This window comes from Haliaeetus albicilla, chromosome 5 (assembly GCF_947461875.1).
Source record: "Haliaeetus albicilla chromosome 5, bHalAlb1.1, whole genome shotgun sequence".
Classification (NCBI taxonomy): Eukaryota; Metazoa; Chordata; class Aves; order Accipitriformes; family Accipitridae; genus Haliaeetus; species Haliaeetus albicilla.
Window position 1 is genome coordinate 19,112,694 of NC_091487.1, and position 20,749 is coordinate 19,133,442.

The 20,749-nt window shown below is 35.6% G+C and overlaps 1 protein-coding gene across 6 annotated transcripts in view; it reads left to right on the forward strand.

The window, feature by feature from the left end:
• The window catches only part of TTC7B (tetratricopeptide repeat domain 7B), a 142,592-nt gene that overhangs the window by 18,877 nt on the left and 102,966 nt on the right, over positions 1-20,749 (forward strand). For 3 of the 6 annotated variants that reach the window (XM_069783646.1, XM_069783648.1, XM_069783651.1), the window contains exons 2-6: positions 2,719-2,873; positions 4,032-4,200; positions 17,633-17,763; positions 19,887-20,008; positions 20,420-20,443. In XM_069783646.1, the coding sequence (XP_069639747.1) occupies positions 2,719-2,873; positions 4,032-4,200; positions 17,633-17,763; positions 19,887-20,008; positions 20,420-20,443 (601 nt within the window). The remainder of the gene's footprint in view (positions 1-2,718; positions 2,874-4,031; positions 4,201-17,632; positions 17,764-19,886; positions 20,009-20,419; positions 20,444-20,749) is intronic. The other 3 variants (XM_069783647.1, XM_069783649.1, XM_069783652.1) reach the window with 1 other exon arrangement.

Below are 20,749 nucleotides of genomic sequence, written 5' to 3' on the forward strand. Positions count from 1 at the left end.
TGGGCCCTTTCCTGGGGGAGTGCAGTTGACCATGACTGTCAGAGCTGGTTGCTGCTGCTGCTGCTACAAGGTGGTAGAGCAATGGGGGCTGTGGACAAGGGATTTCAAAGCCTGGTGTTGGTCCCTCCACGTGCTTATGCTGAGAGCATCTACTGCCCCTTTCCCTGCTTTCTACTGTAATCTGGATACAATGTAGGGGTAAAACTCATGCTGTAGTGAAGAATTATTTTTTTTCTCCATGTTCTCTAAACACAGGGAAGAGTGTGAGCCATATTAAGTCATAAATGTGCTCAGTCCTGATAGACAAAGTGCTAAAGTCCTCTTTAACTCACTTGTTTCCTGCTGCAGCTAACAATGGGTTTCTTGTGCATTACCAAAATAATTCTTTACAACAGAACCTTCTCATTCTAGTTCTGTTCAGAAATGTTAAATTTCCAGCGTGCAAGGACATTAGCTAACCTTCAATGCAGTATACCATAAGCTGTGTCTAAAATACTGTAGTGTACAGACTTGGAGCCTTTATATTTGTCAGTTCTTAATTTTAACTCCTCTTATTATTTTTTGTGTTTAACTGTACATCAAATGTTTGAGATGAAAACATTTCAGTCAAACTTTATAAACTGATCAACATCTTTGAGATGTGCAAATTGTATGATGGACTTACTGATGCATGTCAAACTGTGCCGTTTGCCATATGAGCATTGAATACATAAATAAAAGCATTTTTTTGGTTGGCAGTTAGTGGGTAATAAGATTTTATTGTTATACTGTAGTTTTATTATTGAGTAGTAGTAATTTTATTTTTTTTTTTTAGCTGAGAATTGTATGCCTTTAATGTGTATTTGAAAGATGCCAAGTGTCTTTGTTTCTTCAAATGTCTCTAAAGTAATGGTGCACCAGGGAGATACTTTGTTTTCCCCTTCCTTATCTTTCAAGGAACCGACAGTTTTAGCTAGCATGTATCAAAGCTGTATCTGGAGTGCTTTGTTGTTGGGAGGATAAACTGAGCAGAAAGTGCACAGTTTAGGCAAAACAAAATGCATGTGAAGAGGCATAAAGGTGTTCTTCAAAGAAGAAAGTGCATGTAGAAAGTGACACTTCAGATTATTTGGTGTTGTCTGGTCTAGAGATAAGAGGAGTATAGCTGAAGTATCAGGAGAACCTTTGGTGGGCAAAGGAATGGAACTGTTACTGCAAATTTGAGACTGATGAATTCGACAACTATGGTCTGAAAGCCAGAAAATTAAGCAGGCTGGTAACCAGGCTGCATCTGTGGCATGGCTTGTCTTCATCTGGATGCTGAGATCTTTCCCTTCTGCAGTAGTGTTTAAACAGTAAAACGTGAATGAATGGTAGTTGAGAATAAATAAATGTCCAGATTACTATGGATATCTTTCCCAAAACATCTTTCCCAAATAAAAAACATAAATGGAAAAATAAGCACTCCCTTGATGCTTTTGCTATTTGTCTGGTCTCTTAAACTCTCTCTTGAAGAAATTGTGGTTTAAGAAGCAGCAGTTAGCTGGAGCTTTTAAGGAAAAAAAAAAATTCTAGGTTTTTGTCTTTCTCCTTGATAGGACATACTATAGGACAGCACCGATCCTTCTAGCTTACTGTATAATGGCATTGTACATGGATCCTATACTAGTCCAACTGACATGAGACTGAAATTTGCTGTACTTAAAAGGTGAGGTAATGCTGATGCTTTTACACTTTCTGAGGGAAAGCTTTTCCTCTACAGTAACACTGAGTTCTGCATGTCCTGGTCTTTCTGTCCCTTCCCATAACCTCTGTGGATAGTGCTAAAGGTTATAGGGTGGTGAGCACTTTTCTGATTGTTAGCTTTTTCCCTTTCCCCTTTTTAAAATCTATTTTATTTATTGTTAGTTCAAATTTGGGTTATTCAGACATTATTTACAAGACATGATCTGGTCTTTTCAAGTCCCAGATAGTGAGGTGATTATTTTTACAGCTCGCTCCTCACTAGAGGAACTGCTCAAGATGTTTCAGTAAAGTAAGTTTAGTGGTCCTGCATAAGGACAAGGTAAGGGATGGTCAGTTTCTTGACTTTCAGCAAACATGCTAGCTGCAGTTTTGCTGGGCAGCCTGGTATTACGTTCTCCCTTCATGTCTGAGAAGTGGGGGCAAGCCTCCTAAGAAACAGGGAGAATGATGAGAAACTTTCATAGTGAAGACTTGGGATGCCTGGAGACTTAACAAGGTCTGAGTGATACACATCCTTACAGCCAAGATACGGATGGTGATCAAAGACATCATAAGGGACATGTAACTTAAAGCCAGTTGCATAAATTAATCCAATATCAATATTCACATTTGAAACTACAATAGGCATTTTGTGAAAGACACCTTTTTTTTTGGTAAAGTGAGTATCAGAAGCGTATCTTGTCACATTCAGAAAGCTACATAAGGCTTTTAAATCAAGTGTTGCTTTTTAAGGAGGAAGGGGAGAATACTGACTTCAGGTTAATGTTCTAATTCATTATGCTTTAAAACACAGGGGACTTGATTCTATAATGAATCAGGCAGGTAAAAGATAAATTGAAAAGTAAAATTACCACATGACTTGTGTTAAATCTGAATACTTGACACTGTGTTTTGGTTAGTTTGTATTTAAAATTTAGGCAATGGCTGCCTCCACTGAAATGTTAGTGAAATAAAGTTATTTCTAATATTTCATGTGTTTGGATTTATTTACAGATGACATGGCAGAACTTCTTCTTGGGGAGTCCAAATTAGAGCAATTTTTGAAGGAAAATGCTCTTAAACAGACTAGTAGTCCACGGGGCCCCCGGCCAAAACTGACCGAGGTCAGGAAACATCTCACGGCAGCGCTTGATAGGGGAAACCTAAAGGTATGTAAGTCAGTCTGAGCAAGAATTAGAAAAGCTGAAATTGACTGGAATACTCTGCTGATCATGGAGAAAAATGGAATGTGGAAACGTGCTTGTGTGGTGTTTTATCATCATTGCTGTTCCCAGAACATCATCAGCACTATGCTATTTTATGGCTCTTTGTTTCTTCATGGATTTTTATTCAGATAAATTTCTTAAATCTTCTTTCATTAGAAGACTAAGAAAATTCTCATTGACTTCTTGGGATGCTTAAGTGAAGTACTTGCAACCTGTTTTGTGGAAGTTTTTCTTGGAGTATATAACTATTGTTCTCTGTAGTGCATTAAAGAGAAGTGTTAAAAATGCAAAATACTTCACAAATTTCTGTAATAGTCTCTTAAGTATTCAGGAAAGGTTCCTTAAGTTGTATGTGCAGGTGTGGAAAGTGAGGTTAATACCTGAGAGCATTTTCTGTCATAACCTTTTGATATTCTTAACCATTCTGACCATTCTTTTACTTAACTATTGTTGTAGCTACTACTTCAGCTTATCTTTTCTGTACTCAATGTCCATCTTTTGAGAAATCAAAAGGACCTTGTTTTACAGTCATCTGTAACATTTTGTTTCCTGTGATTTATGAGATTATTAATTTCTCTTCCTTTTCTTTCTTTATTCTTCCATGAATAATTTTTTCAAGACATTTCTTCTGCCCTGATACTTAGAAATTGTGCAAATTAAATATATAGGCTGTGGAACAAGTATCATTAAGTTTTTGATGCTATGTTATTTTCAACTGTGCTTGTAGTGTTAGAAGAAAAATCATTGGAGGGGTTGTAGTAATGCTAGGTTGCCTTTAAGTAGTTTTGTGACCTGGCAAAGCTGGATTCTGACCGAGAAGTATTTCTGGTGCATGTGTAAATAAATATGTGAATATATAAAATGACCAGTAATGCTTTTCAGTAGCTTCGTGGAGTGAGATTTTGTGGATTCACCCCCTATTGCAAGCTTCCCAAATGTTACATGAAGACAGGATTTTGTTGGTTTGTTGCTCTGTTACAAGAAATATCCTGAGGGTTTCTACAGTGAATATATACAGAAAACAGACCAAATAATTATCAGAAAGAATTAAGTGTGTTTTCTCAGGGAAAAAAAACCCTTTCTTATTCCTGTTCCTTCTAGCCAGAATTCCTACAAGAAGCTAACCTGATTATGGCCAAGTTAAACTACGTGGAAGGTGATTACAAAGAAGCTCTGAACACATATGCCAGAGTTGGAGTTGATGACTTGCAGCTAGCTGCAGTGCCACCATATAGGCTACGGATGATTGCTGAAGCATATTCTACTAAAGGTAAGATTGTTCTTTTCACTATAATAATGTGGAAATAGTTTTAAAAAAGTTAATTCACATCTTGTCTGAAGTTAAAGAATTTTTTTGCGTGCATATCATCAACACAGCAGTGGAGTACCATACCACATTTGTAGGTAAGTAAGAGAATGGCTTGGCTCCTTTAAATTATTCAGAGCTTGTGCTAGGTTGACAAGACTTTTACCTCAATTAATAGTCTAACTGTGCTGTCACCCAATCAAATTTTTTGATGTGTGTATTTAAAAGTCCTTCCATATGTAAATGTCACAATAACTGTGGCTAGATACTAAAAGTATTATCACTATTGCTAAAAGTTAAGAGTTACAAAAGTAGTGCAGTTTTGCAGGTGCTGTGGACAGAATTGGAGAACTTTGATTCACCGTGATGCCTTTTAGTGAATGTTAAAATGCTCAACATAAGCTAAATTGCTACTTAACTGAGAAAAATAGTAGCAACATGATAATATACTTAAAGCAGTGCATTTCTTGCACAGTTTTGTTTTTGAATTTTTTTTTACATGAAAATCTTTTTATAAAAAATTTAGAAAGTGAAGTTTTTGGTTGTTTTTTTGTTTTTTTTTACTGGTCTAGAATAGTGAAAATTGCAATGCTGGCCTTGTGTCTTAAGGTGGCAGTGCCACTTCAGTTTAGAAAACTCATTAATAGACTGCAGGCTGGGTCAGTGTGTTGAGGAAAGTGGCAGTTCGTATGCCATAGGTTTATTAGAATTTACTGTGTTTTAAATGTTTGCTTTGGTCTGCTGTATTTAAGCTTGGGTTTGGTTGCATATGTACTTTTTGTTATGGCAAGAGAAGTGTCAAAGTCAGCAAACACAATTTATGAGACACTTCAATAGCATTCACTGAGAACTGGTCAAGGATTGTTTCTCACATTAGTCTTGGAAGAGAGTCACTGTTTTCCACCAACATAGTCCTCTAGTAAATGTTAGACAAGCATGAATCATTCTCTGTAGAGATGTCAAGGAAATAAGAGAACTAACTGGTAGGAGAGACAAAAGGATGCTTCCTAAATCTGGGCAATATTTAGATTAAAGTGGGAAGGGAGTACATTGGGAGTTCTTATGTATGATGTAAACCTGCCCAGTTCTCTCACACAGCATCTGTGTGGGCTTTTTGGCAATGTCTGGTATGGGTAGACTTCCACTCAGCTTTGTGGTTTTGGGTTGTGTTTTTTGTTTTTTAAATGTGTGAGAATGTCTGTTGAACTTGTCATGTTCTTCCCATGAAAATGCAATCTTGGACTTGATCAACTTTAAGTACCTAAATTTACTTATATCTCCAAGGACTCCCAGTAATTTAATTGAATCTTTTCCCAGAGCTCAACTCTTCTGGCTCTGTTTTATTTGACCTCATAAGGATATATAACACTTGAAACATAAAGGCATCAATTTTGCAGAAAGGATTAGTATGATCAATTTTACTTAATGTAAAAATAATTTATTAGAAAATAGTAAAATATGTATCTTTTCTACCCTGGAATGTTTTGTAGGTTCAGCTTATTTAAAAAAAGAGAGAGAGAAGAAAACCAGCATGTCTTCTGCCTAGATGTGATGGAGGGTGTTTTGCTTGTGATTTCAAGTTTTATACTTAAACATTGCAATCTGTCATGTCAAGCCTGATCTAATCTTGATCAGACTTCATTAGTTTGGTCACTTCTACTGGGTGACTGGCTACCAGGTTACCTGAGCAAACTATTGGTGTTTTGTTCTGTTCATGTGCAGAATAACCTTTTTTTTGCTACTATGTTTCCAGTTTGAATGGAGGATTAATAAAATTTATTATACCTTCTTCCCATGGTAGCAGGTTGCAAGAATATAGTGTTCTGTGTGCTCTAGAATGAGGTAGAAGTCACAGAGCAGTCTTAAATTTAGTATTCAATGTCTAGATAAGTTTAGAGTAATTGACAGCTAAATAGCATATGTTTCTACCCAATAGTGTACAGTTAATTCTTACCCTTTTACCCCTTACCCCTGGAATTTCTTCTTTCTCCTTGTGAGAGTGGACTATAAAACTTTTCAGTCTCAATTCTGAGGCTCTTCTGGGGTGATTGAGGCTTGTAGGTATTACCCGACTAAATACAAGTTATTGTTACAGGGATTTTGTGCTTCATTGGGATTTGTATTTCTGCTTGCAAGTTCAATGATAACCTAATTATATAAAGAGAAAACTCTTCTGAGTATCTAGATTTTATTTCTTTGGCAGTCATGAACATAGCACCATGTTATTAAGCAATGAGGAACTGTCTGTGCTGCCTGTTTGCAAGCATCAGCCCGGCTCCACTGTTCAGTGCAGCAACACAGAGGCAGTTAAAGATATCTGTTCTAGTCGCCCCATTTCAATCCCGTTTGGGGCAAATCCAGTACCAGTGGACTTGCAGTCTTGTATACTATTGTGTAGTGGTCTGATAGTGATGTATTTGCCTCTGACAAAGGCATAGGGCAGGTAACTAATGGTAATTTTTAATGGCTTTAAAATTTTTTTCCTTATTTAAGGTGGGACCACCTCCAAGTGCTTACCTTCTCACTCTGAGGTTTCATTCTGTAACCTCAGATGTGCTAGATTGAGGGGGATGCTTAAGTTGAGATATTTCTTCTACAGCTCTTACAGGGCACTTAAATGAGCATGTTACGCTGTAACCCGAGAGAGTTAACAGTTCACAACAAGCCCTTAGAAATTACCTGCTTTCCATATGTCCCATCTTACTCTTGCCTGTGGAACATACAAAGTATGTCTTTCTGTTCTTCACAGCAAAGGAAGATTCAGCATGTGTGTATGGATGCAATGGAAGTGCAAAAATGGGTCCAAGGTCAGGTTCAAGCTAAATTTTGCTTTTAGTTTTATCTGATGGCTAGAAAGAAGGGGAGCAACAGTAGTGACAATTGTGGGGAGAGAAAATGGAATTGGAACATGGTAGGGGAAGTGAGATCCCCAAACGCTTGCTCAGCTGTGGAGGGAGGGTGTGTGTATTTTTGTGTGTGCACATATATAAATATATGTCTGTATGTATTTATGTTGTTAGAAAGTAAGAGGAGACAAAAATCAGAAGAGGAGAATTCTTACTGCTTCTTCAGAATCTTCAAAATGAGTGTGTCTGAATGCATCATCCATCAAGGTTGTTTGTAAACCTCACTGCAAAATGTTCATTACTTTACAATAGTCTTCATTACAAAGGTTTTCATTACAATAGTCCAGAACATGAATTTTAGTGTCTTCACACCCCTGCAGTCTTCAACTTGGAGTAACTCTGTCATTAGACCAAAGAGCTAAAGCCATCTGCTGCCTGCAGTGTGCTCACAAAGCAGGTCCTCAATTTTTTTTGTTATGCAAATGAATTAAATGCATATATATCTTTAAAAGAATGCTTTTAAGTCTCTGTGCTGCTTATAGCTTTTGCTGAGGACAGCATATTTAGAAGAATATAAAGCATATTTAGAAGAATATAAGTGAGAGGCATAATATAGAATGATAGTGAGTCAAGCAAAGGATTCAAAGGCTCTCAAACACAGCAAGGAAGATTAAAAGATTGTTGTTCTTTTCTTGGAAATGTCTACTTAGTGAAATGCTTCAAATCTTCCAAAGAAAGCTTCTTGATTGATTTGTCAAAATGCAACATTGTAAAATTTCAACAAAATTCTAAGAAAAATTCTATCAAATTACCTTTGAAATCTTTTCTGTTTCCTTTACATGTGGCTCTTTGCCAGCCTGTGATGTACGGGGGAATCACAGGGCCTCAGTGCCTGAGCAGTGCTGGTTCCTGTCTGTCACTCCTCCTAGGGAAAATGTTCAGAATTGTTAGTGTGGTGATAAAGGAACTGCTGTATTTATCAGACCCAAAAGCTCAAGGACAGTTGTTTATAATGGTGAGCAAAAAAAATGCTTTGGAAAGAAATTCAAGGAACAGGACAAAGTTGGTTTTGTTTTTCTTCTGGCTTTTGGCGACAAAAGCCACTGCTAGTAGTGATGTCTTACGCTTTTTCTTGACTAGAAGAAGGTGCAAGAGTGGTCTGATGAAAAGTTAACTGCTTCTGTGTCCATTAGAACAACAGAGAATAGACTAGCCACGTGAATATGCATGAGGCAAAGCCTCAGAAACTGGATTAGCATAGGTCAGGACTCACCACTGTTTAGATATCCCTCATGCAAAAGTTGCGAGGAGCTAACCACACAGTACACTGAATGTAGTGTAATTCTGATATTTTCCTGGCTTCACCATTTCCTCAAATTCACAAGTTAAAAACAGAAATGGAGTGAAGGACGATCTTCTTTCATGTGGTTGACTGCATGGACAGGCATACTTTTTTGACCTTACACTGATTTTTTTTGTGTGTCTGTGTGTGCGTGCGCCCATAGAATACTGTTCTGGATTAGTTCTGGTGTTTTCCTTACTTTAAGAAAAGAGCTGATTTTGATGCTGTGCTTCTGAGTAATGACTCTGTATGCGTATATAGAAAGTATTGTGGGGATAGAGTATTAAAAAGGTCATAGTTTTGATATTAAATACAGAATTTTCTTAGATTCAAAGATGTACTTGAAAAAATTGAGTGGGGCATTTTTAAATGTCATATAAAACATAGAAATGAAAAGATGGAGCTTTTCAATGGGCTACTTGGCAGTTGCAAAAACATGAGAATGCATATTTGGAGCCGTTGCTTAGTTTTTCCCCCACCCGCTTGTAATTGCATTTGACTTGAAAGCAGAGGAGAAACATGCAATAAAACAATTTTCTGTAGCAAAATGTCTATGGTTGGAGGTGCCAGTTTATTTCAAGAGGGTGTGATGAAGGAAAGAAAAATGGGCATAAAAGACATTGTTGAGGAGATGGGCAGGTTTGCGTGACTCTGTTGTGACAAACTGTTAGCCTGAAAGCAGGTGTATGAATGTTGCTGCAGCTGGCTCCCTGAAGCTGTTGCTTTTCCTTCTTTTGTAGTAATACTTAAGACAGTACATCACTGGAGTGGGTCATACCTTTAATATGAAGTTTTAAGAAGCAGTACAGAAGAAAGCAGATTTTTTTTTTTTTTTTTCTTCTGCCACAGATGTAGCTTGGACATTAGTACTGCTTATTAGAGCTGTTTTATGCAGCAAGAGCAAAGCTAAGAAATGAGGCTGGGCAGGGGGAGGAGGAGGGAAGGACAGACTTGAGATAGTGGTGGCAAGTCTTGGCTCAAAGTAAAATATAGAGGGGTTTTGCACATTTCTGACTGTATTAAATGCTTGATATTTAAGTATCTGCTTAGGAATGACTACCTTCTGATAAGTAGAGCAGGTTCCCTTGTTAAAATAAGTTAATTTTGTCTCTTCAGTATCCATTTGTTTACTTTCTTCGCTAGATCAGTTTAATTGGCAATGCTGAATTCTGAGACAGGAAAATCTTGTCGTATTTAAATTCTTTGTAAGTTAAGTTATGAATCCATAAAGAAGTAATTAAAGACTGTATGTGTCTGACTTTTTTTTTTTTTTGACCTTTTTCACGTTAGGGTTGTGTAGCTAGCTCCAACTTTTCCTACTCCCTTCTCTTACAAGACCAACCAGAAAAAATTCTATATATGGTGTTACCATACAGAAGCATATATTTAGAATCTGTTTTAATAATGGCTGAAGCTAATATTCTCCTAGGGATATGGCCTCTGGGAAAAGGACAATTAAGTTTCTGCAAGTTTTCAGCAGTATATGAATGAGCTAATATACTGGAAAGCACACACAGACATTATTCAAATGCTGCTCATGGCAATATCTCCTATGTTTCTAACCAATTTTTGTTGCTTATGGATGCAGAGATGAGATGCATGCACAGTGGGATATTGAGGTGTTAATTTGGGGAGGTGCAACTTGTCAGTAACTCTGAAATAACAAGTATATATTTAACTAAGAAAAAAGCTTATTGAAATCATAGATAACATGATTCTGATGCTGTTGCGTAAGTCAAAAGACAATTGAAAAATGAATTTAGAATACCTGGCATTACAAATTAGTGAATCGTTCTACAAATGCTTATAGATGAACATAGCAATTTACAGGTCTGACATTCCTTAAAGTCTGCAACTTTGTAAACTTGATTTTAGTAAAGAAGTTGTATTTATATTTACTATAGTGTATAGATTAGTAGACTACTCCAGGTATCTGTCAAGATGGCTATATTGTATTACAGTAACAAATTCTTAAGTATGTGAGGGATGTTGTCTGTAAGTTAGTGTGTGACATTACAGGATTGTAGCCTTATTGCTGCAGGCTGTTTTACGTCTCAGATTGCCTGTTCAAATAACTGTGTTTATATTTAGATGTTGTATGTTAAGTAAGGTGAGACTGTCTTTACTGCTGCTGACCCATATTCAAATTTAATGTTGCATTTACCAAGTTAAATGCTTGGCTATTAATTAGTTCTATTTACAGAAACATGGAAATGCTCATTAGGTTCGGTGGAAGTGTCAGGTGCATGTGAATTGCTACTTTGCAGTTAGCAGAAGATGCTGCACTTAACCTTAATTATATGGATTGTAATGGGATCTTGTGCAATGCTAGCCTGTATCAGCAGACACCAAGCAGCTCTTCATGGAAGAATGCTAAATGAAAGCTGTTTTAGTAGTTATGCTGGCGTTCTCTAGCCTCATTAGGCAATGAGTCAAGAACTCAGCTTAAGTTCCCTCCTCCTACATTGTTGTGCAAACATTGCGGCCCTTCAGCAAGTAGTTTGCAGACCATGGCTAGGAAGCCTATGCCATAGGATACTTCAAACTTTGTTAAAGCTTGTCTTTCCCTAGTCTATTTTTATGACTTCTGCCCTGGTGGAGCAGGGACTGGGGGGAACCCAGGAGTTTGCCCTGCTTTCCTCAGTGCTGCTTTTAGCTCCGGTATTTGAAATCCAAATACTGAATGAAAATAATATGCTTCTTATTAAAATAGACTTCTTTAGGACTTGAGCATTTTGGTGGTGTGTTTTTCTTGTTGTTAGCTTCTCCCAAATCTTTAGAATTTATTCAGAATCTTGGCTTTGGCATAGCGAGGAGAGGGAGAAAATCTTGGGCCAAAATTAAAAATTAGTGGTTCTGGCTTTTTTTCTCATGCCACAGGAAAAACTGGTGTCACAGTGGAGCCTGGTGTTTTTTCCTCAGAGGTGCTTGTAGGAGCAATCCTGACAATTTACAGCAAAACAGTATCAATTCTGTAGTTAAACCATCTCCTTTCTCCTGAGCTCACAGCTTCCATGATGACGACTCCCTATACTGGTGTGCAGCTCTTCTGCTTTGGGGAGGGTTCATCAGACAGATTCACTCAGTCCAGGATCTAGAGCAGTTATCAGTCCTTTTCCCTGCTGTTATCTCTAGTTTGAACTTTTTCAGCCCCTCTAGAAGGTGCTTGTCTGTCAAAAGGCTGTACTGTAAAGCAAGATTTAGCTGGCACATGGTTCTTAAGAAACAAACGCATATGTGAAAATACTGATATCTTCTGTTTAAAAATACTGTAAATGTCTATTTTGTACTCTTAGGAAAATACAAAGATTTGAATGTCACTATATTTAGAGGAAAAGTGTGACCAATCATTTCACAACAGTTATCTCAGACGATAGTACAAGAAATCCCAGAATATTGTTATGGTTTTGACTGCTTGGATTAATAAGTAAGTGTTCACTTCAGAAAAGAGATGAGTGTTCCTGGTTTTTTTTTTTTCTTTTCTGTTTTTAACTTTGGGAAACTTCAAGACACTTAGAAACACTACCATAACTATGGCATTAGAAAAGCCGTACTAATGAAATGACATTGTAGTATGAATATATGTGATAAAATGCTGTCTTCAACTCTGGAAAGTTGTGCTTATGTTGCTTCATGTGTAATCTAGAATGAAATTTAATTCTCTGTAAGTAGTTTGTGTTTAAAAGCATGGCTAAAAGCTTCCCTTAAATTCAAGTATGCTGAGAGAAGAGGGTATTGACCTTCTCCCCAATTCCTTTTCTGGAAAGCCAGTTGGGTATGAAACTAGCCATAGAGGAGATCCTGCATCCTGAAAGTAGTTGGGGACTTTTTTCCCTGTGTCTTGGTTTGGGGGGATGGGCAATAGAAAGTACTTGAAAAATCTGAGAAATTAATTATTTGTGTTTCCTTAGATTGTCTAAATAAATAGGCAGTTTCTACTAAGACAGTGTGTCTGCATTAACTGTGAAAGTAAGAGGTAGTTTCTTATATTTCCCTACTCTCTGATCTTCCTTTTCCTCCTTTCCTTTATAATAATTAATTTACAAATACCAGTACGGAATTGAAGAGGAAAAAAATTCATGCTTTGCTTTCTAAAATAATTCTCTTCAAGCAAGTCACAATCTTTGATCGAGGACTTCTAGAAACAAGTCCTTCTCTTCCATGAGATTAGCAATGTTTGTCCTAAACTGAAAAATAAACTGTGGGAGTTCCTTGATAGCAGTAACTCAGATTGTTTCAGTTCTTCTTTTAAAATTACTAATAAACGTTTGCCATAATCTATAATTGTTTGATCTAAATATATAAACTAAATATGAAGTTTCTTTAAAAGGAGATGAAAGGGGGGTTTTGTGTTTACAGCATTTGGAACGCTTAGCAGTGTTGCTTTGCATATCATATAGAGAAGAGTAAGTGCTGTATACTCAAACACACTTGGATTTTATGTGTCCGTTTAAGGAAAAGAGGAAGCAAATCCAGAAATCTTTATCTATTCATGCAGCTCTTTCTCTTTTGCAAAAGCATGTTTAATTACTTAAGTATAAAATAGTCTTTCACTCTTTTTCTTCTGTCTTTTTACTTGTCTACTGAAAAGAGTAGATAAACCATGGGGTCCATTATTATTTGTGGTTTCTAAAATTTATACAGACAAGGTACTGACTGGCATAATGGAAAATCCTCAGATATACAGTGCAGTAAATGTGATAAGCTTTTGTCAGCCTTGTGTTTTAGGATTTTTTTTAATGGTCTTAGTAATGGTCTGGGTGGTGAGAGTACTTGGTAAAGATCTGAACTGTGCTGTGAATTCCCTTTTGACCTTACAGTAATTTTTATTTTACTTTCTATAATGAAATGGGATTGTTAGTTAATGACCTTTTCTACAGAACTTACAAGTTTGCTTTTTTTTTTTTTTTAAGTGGTTTGTAAATGAAAAGTAATTACTGTCATTGTCCTTAACATCAAAACGGTTGGTCATCTAAAAATAAGCAAATCTTTTGCACCAGGATTTCTTAAAAATTTTTAGTTTGTTACTTGTTCTTACTGAGGAGTTCTCTTTTTTGGGTTGTGGTCAGCATGTGCGTATGTGGTGGTAGGGCTGGTCTGCTCTTGTATTTGTAAAAAATGAAATAGTTTACTTGGCATAACCTTGGCCACTGATTTGAGACCATAGACTCAAGAATGCCCCTTGGAATAAGTGATAAAACTATCTACTGTTTGCTTTCTGAATCTTTTACAACATATGGATTATTTATAAAGTTTTTGAAGATTTAAAGAAAACCTTTGCAAGTTATCATGTAATTTTAGAGTTACTTTGCAAAACATGTAAGCTTAACTAGTACAGACTCGTATTCATTTCACTGCTTCTCACTTTTCCCTCAGGAGTCATCTTGCTTGGTATCAGGACTAGATATGTATGAGATAAGTGTCTTCCCAAAATAAAACTGACCCAGTTCATTGGAAGTGCTTACTTGTAGGTGATTTTGACTGGAAGGTCTTGAACTTAAAAGCCAGGAATATCAAAGTCAACTTGTGATACCAATTGACATGATATTCTTGAATGTAGAATAAAACAAAATAAACCAATAGCTATGACCTATACAACAAATGCAGTAATATTTTGTAGTAGTAACAGCCACCTCTTTTCTGAATATCTCAAAGCAGTTTATAAACAGTTGAAGAAATTCCTGCCTGCCCTTTCGAGAGAGGATACCAGAGATACCTGCCTGGCAGGTATGGGAACAAGCACAAAGGGGAGAACTGACTTGTCTGAATATATGCAAAAGTCTTCACCAGATAATTTAGGATGATATGTATTTTTTTGAAATTCATGTGTTTCTCAATTCTGTATGTTACCACTTGCTTGTTCTTTTTTGAGGCCTAATGTAATAATCCCTATTTTAATTACATTTTTATCATCTCTTAGTATTCTTATGAAGAAGTGGGCAGTATATTATGTGGTTGTTATTGCTATGTTGCTATTTATGTCTATTTAAAATTAAATGATACTTTTATGTACTTTAATACATAATTTCTTAAATTTCATCTTTATTTAAGAAAAAAATTAAATGAATAGTCTGGAGGGACTCTAACCTGTTACAGAAATCATAATTTATTCAGGATTTTTCTTCTAGTTGGTATAGTTTCATTTTTAATACAGTATTGAATTGTAATTATTCCTGTGTCATCAAAACAAATGAAGTGTCCAAACCATCCTGTTAAGTGGTCATTTCAGGATAGTTCTCCAAATGAACTTCCTGCTCCGAAGCATTGCATGCTTAAAATATACATACTTTCCCAGGTTGTAATAAACATACCAGGAAAAATACAATGAATACTAGTTGGATAGTGAAGTTACTCTAAGAAATAGCATTATATACTTTTGTACTTCCCTTCTGCATTACTTAAAGTTTCTGGCAGAGCAGTGAGGTGCTTTCATATCTTAAAGAAAATTCTCAGCTAAAATGAGAGAATGTTCTTCTAGTGAGTTTTTCAGATTAAAAAAATTATAGTTGTGGCCATAAAGTATAAAAATAGAAATAACAAATCCAAGTCAAATCTACAAATAGCCCATTGATTAATATGTTTCATGTAGTGGAGGATTACTGTGGGGTACTGGCCGTTCATGTCATGGGAGAGAAGGGATGGAGAGGAGTGATCTGCTTACCAACTATCTGGTGCTTTCAGTTATTTGACATTTTTGTTGCAGCTCATTTATTGTATTTTATGGTCACCTCTAAGTCTGAGTTTGAAGGTTGTGTAGGATACTGTAAACTTTCTATTCAGTATCAACCTTACATTTAGATCTTCTTATCAGAGGGTCCGTTCAAGCCTACTGCAGTAGCAGGACAACTGACCTTTTTCTATAGTTTAATCTTGCTGCTTTTGGGTCTATGACTTACAGTTAGCAAAAAAACCCATCTCAGATATTTGCTATTTGATTGAAAAATTGAAAGAAAGTGGATTGGCGTAGGCTACTCTAGATTATTTTCAAATATAGTTAATTTTTAGAGATATGTTAGGTGAAAACCATAACATGCCAGAAAAGTCCAGTGTCTGTTGTACTCAGGTTTGGCAGGTTTTTAAGAGGCAGACTACTTGTTTGTTTGCTGTGTTTCGGGAATGTTATGTAGGTTTTTGAAAAATATATTGAAATTTATTTTGTCTTTAGCAGAGCAGTTAGTACTGAAGTCAGGATTTTGTCTTAACTGGATGTATAGCTAGCAAATAAAGCTGTAGGATATACATTGTTTTTACTAGTAGCAGGGGGGATTGGAGGGTCAAGGTGGCCAACAAACTCTGATACAGACTTAAGGCATCCTCTCAAGCCAGAAATATGGCTTAGTGGTTTTTTATACAGATAAGTTATACTTCTACAGGGAGATATTGAAGCTTGAAGTTCCAGTTTAAAAGAATCTGGAGATCACAAATACTGCATAGTTTTGAGTTTATCAATAAACAAACTCCAGATTCCATGGCTGTGTCTTCCCAAGTTGTTTTAGTAAGAAAACTATTGTAATTCCAGTGAAACATACTGTTCCCACCTTACAGTATTGATGGACAGAAATCCTTTGATAAACTATTCTCTAAACTGGGGTTTTGTACTATCTGGCATTCTGCAGACATCTGCCCAATATATAACTATGTGTTTTGTTGTTGTTTTTGTTTTTAGTTTCTCCAGCAATGGACTCTCAAAACCTTGGATGATGAATTGAGAATATGGTCATTTAAATTGTGAATTATATTAATGTGGGAGCAGTTGAAGGCACTTTAGGATCAGCGCTTACTGCTGACAAGCGGGAAGAATGACCTGAAATAATCTCTTAGGAACATGTGGAAAGTGCTATACTTCTAATACAAATAATTAATCAAATAAATATAAGATAGGTTAACAGATGAAGCAGTAGGCTTGCAGAATATGATCTGTTGCAGATCATAAACAGAAGACAATGTTTTACTAATATGTAAGGGAAGGCACTAAAGTTCTGTCGATTTGTATTTTATTTTTTTAATGTATCCTCCATCAAAAACAGGAAGTCTTTAATCTTACGTGCTCAGTGCTATTGAGGCCTCAAGTGGAGCCATGTATCCAGTTTTGGCACAGGGAGTCAAGATAGAGGTAAATACCTGGAAAGTGTCCGGAGGAGATAAAAATGATTAGCTGTCAAGGAAGCATGAAAAGTGTAATGAGTGAGAATTGACATTTTTGTTGCAAGCATGTCTTTCTCTCTCTCTAGATAAACATTGAAAAAAATCTTTTGTAAAGAAAGGAATAATCTCTCAGTGAAGAAGACTAGGAGTAATTAATCTAGGGAGGGAGATCTAGACGTTAGGAAAAAATACTAATTGTGAGAATAGTTGAGCTCTGTAATAATTTGCATAGGAAGGCCAAGGCATCCCTATTGTCAGAGGCTTTTAAGAACAGGTTAGAGAAGTGTCTGGGGTTGGTTGATTCCTTGGTCAGATAAACGGATTAGTATTCTCTAGGTCTTTTCCAGCAGTTTTCTCTAATTTTCTAGAAAATAACCATAATAGGTGTGGCTTGTGTAGGAGATAGCATTGATTAGTAAGAGTTGTTGGGTTTTTATTTTAGACAAGCAAAGACCTTTTTTTTTTTTTTTTTTTTTTTTCCTTCAGAGCACCAGATAATGTATTTGTTGCATAAATCCTGAAAGGAAAAGACTTCTGTGCCTTGATGAAAGTGAGCTATCACTTACTAAATTTAAATACAAAAGTTAAACTTCCTAAACCCTTATTTTTTAAAAAATATATTTGTTTTTGTAGGTGCTTCTGCCTTGCATAGCTACTAAGTTTAGTATTACCTTGGGTGCCTTTCTTCACCCTGCCTTGGCTTCTGTGAGCACTCTGGAGAAGTGAAGATGTATTCAGTAATTTAGAACTGGTCTAGAAAGACACTAGGCACTTTTGTGGTAGACTGTCATAATGTCTTTTAAATCAAAATTGCTTTAGAAAAAACTGCTCCTTCTGGTTTTATAATTATTAAGGAGAAGTCGCTCTTATTTATATATCTATTAGTGTCTGTATCAGAGGATCATACCTTTGTAAGTTTTTGGTAATTAAAAATTTTTTTTCTTTTTTTTTTTTCTCCTGATCAAAGGGGCTTAGCCTGGACTGTTTTTTAGGTATAATATTATATGACACTAGTTTTTAATGCTTCATTTGATTTCCTCACTCCCCGCCCCCAACCCCCTAGGTCTCTGTCTTGAGAAGTTGCCAATTTCTTCTTCAGCTAGCAACCTCCATGTGGACCGTGAACAAGAAATTGTTACGTGCTACGAGAAGGCTGGGGATATTGCTCTCCTGTACCTTCAGGAGATAGAAAGGGTAAGCTGGGATGATTTGCTTATTGAAGAATTGCATGGTTCATCTTTCATTGATGCAGTGTTACCATTTTGGTAACTCAACTAAAAGTTGTCTAATATTTATTTTCTTAGGACTTCAATGCACACTTACAGTTGGACAATAAATTAGCGTGCCTTAATGTATGTCTGCTAGCTGTCCTTCTGACTGTTCTTTCATTCTGATCTCTTCGAATATAGTGCTAGTAGTCTAAAAAGGGACAGAGCTCCTCTGAACTACTGCGTATATTCAAGACGCTGATCTGTGGCCTCTTGTTACCCTATGGTGGTTCATTTATGAACATGGGTTTGTGGTGTCTTTCAAACACATGTGTTGGAATATGTACATTGTATGTATATACTTACTAGCTTTTCACGTAATTCTTAAAAAGAATTAAATTCAAAATGAAGCTATGAAGATTGAAAATTGATCTTGTTGATATTTATTTGGAGCCAATAACTTAACTGCTCTTAAATCCTCTTTATAAAACTACTTGAAGGTAAAATTCTTAAATAACATTGTACCCATCAGCAAGACACTTGACGTATCAGTGGGATGTCCAGAATAGTAACTGAAGGTGTGTTTGCTTCAACTAATAAGTACAATCCTGGGACAGTGAAAAAAATCATCAGATATGATAGCCAGATAAACAGAGTATTTTAAAATATAGATGAAATTCAGATAAATCTTAATAGTTCTATAAATTGGATCAGGACAATGTTCTTGGACTTGATAGCCCATTTGTCATTTTATCTCATTAATATATTGCTCACTGTATAGATGAAACTACAATTACTGTTAAAATCCAAGGTACTAGATATGTAGAAGACCTGGTTTTTATTGATGAAAGATGATACATCTGACTGAGCTTCTTAACGTTAGACAAAATATAACCTACAAACAGCTCTGCAGATTATTAGGCAAGTTACTGTTTTCTCTTTTTCCCACGGTTTTATAAGTTATGGAGTATGAATTACAGAAAGTTAACGTTAGGCTCTTTGTTTGTAAAGAGTGTAACACTTCATGATTTAAAAGCTTCAGGCTTTATCTGAATTTAAAGGGATCCATAGGCTCTTTTATTTCCTCCTCCTGTTTTCATTTACACCATTAACCTTGTTTTCGGTTTCTTACCACTTAGCAGAAACCCTTCAAGTGTTATAAATACTTTTTTTTAAAGAAAAGAAAATCTGTGGCACCCTTTGTTTCTAGGATTTACACACTACTGCATTTTATTTAGACTTTGAGATATGTCTGGACAAAATACAATACACTTGGGGCTCTATTCTTTGGCTTGTGAATACTATTAGAATGAAGCAAGCGAGCAATATCACTGACCCTCTTTTTCAGACCTATTGCTTGCAAGCTTCAGGCCTGTCATTTGACAGTTGGCATTGAAGGGGTTATTAGATACAGTTAGGGTCACACAAGCAAAAGGAAGGGGAAAAAAAACTTTGATGTGATGGGGGAAAGAAAAGTAATTCACACTGTTTTTTAAATAAATACACGTTTTTATTTTCTGAGGGTTTTTTGCTTTGGGGTTTTTGTTATTATCTTTTAGTGGCTGGTGGACTATGTGCAGTGAAAATGAAGGCAAATGAAAGCTGTTAGCTCTCCATTTTGAGAGAGCATTTTTAATGTTGATGTAATACAAATTAAGTTATTTTTAAATTGTTTTTTGGAAACCACTCTGGAGATCACTTTTAATCTTCTTATTGCTTTCTGCAGCAGTCTTTCCTAACCTGACAGGGTTTTAGATTTTGAATACTATCACCTCCTGCTACTGAATAAGGTTACAAATATGCTTTTTCATATACTTCTCTTTTGTATGCCATTCTTCACAGAACTTTCTGAAAAAGTTTTATAAAATTATTCTGAGTGGCATTTCTGCTTCCTGAAGAAATTGCCTTTAAGGATAAAGCCAAAAGCAAAAAGATTTATATTTAGGTGGGAGTGGAGGTAAGGATAGAAATATTCTACTAGCCACTGCCTGCAAATGAAAAAGATTTCTCCAACATTAAGTATTAGCTTCTGTGTAAAAGTCCACAAAACTTGATTATTTTTTTTTTTTTCCTAAATAAATTTTTTTACTTCTTCTTTTGTTTTCTTAGGTAATTAATGCCAATTTACAAAACAGAAGCCCTAAACCAGGGCCCACTGCACATGAACAAGAACTTGGTTTTTTCCTGGAAACAGGGCTTCAAAGAGCACATGTTTTATATTTCAAGAATGGGTAAGATTTGATTCTCCTTTTTTTGTATTTGTTTTTTGTTTAGGTTTTGTATTTGTGATCTAACTTGGCATCATCATTTTTAGCAATTGTAGATTGTGTAATCATGAGGACTTTAATAAAGTAGTAACATTTTGATTGAAATAGTAAGGCTGCCCATATTGTATTTATTTACATATTGTAAAATTGTTTAATCAAAGTATATTAAACAGAAAGCATTTTCTATTTTTACTTTCTAAATTGAGAACTTAAAATACCTTAAACTTGAACTATTTGAAATTTCTTTTACTTTATTACTAGACACTGTTAGAAAGTGATTGACAACATATTGAAACTCTTGATTTTTATAATTTTGATTTTGTAATTTTTTTCCAAACCTCTTCAGTTATCACTTATTTTAACATTATGCTGCAGGATAAATGTGCATGAAGATCAACAGTATGTATACAAGTATACAATCTCCATTGTATCTGCTTTATAGATCCTTCTAGATTCTGCATGGGAGATCCTTTATAATTTATTTTAAATAAGGCTTCCCTTAAAAGTCTAAAAATAAATTCAGATATCACAGAAAATAAAAAAAGGAATACAACTCGCCATTTATAAGAGCTTCAAAACTTGGCACAAATGGTTTTTAAGTACATTTCTGACATTTGTTGTTGAAATCACATAGTTTAAGAATTTATTTGCAGGGCTTCTTATTTCACTAGGAAAATGTGGTTTCATTGAAATATTGGAACTATT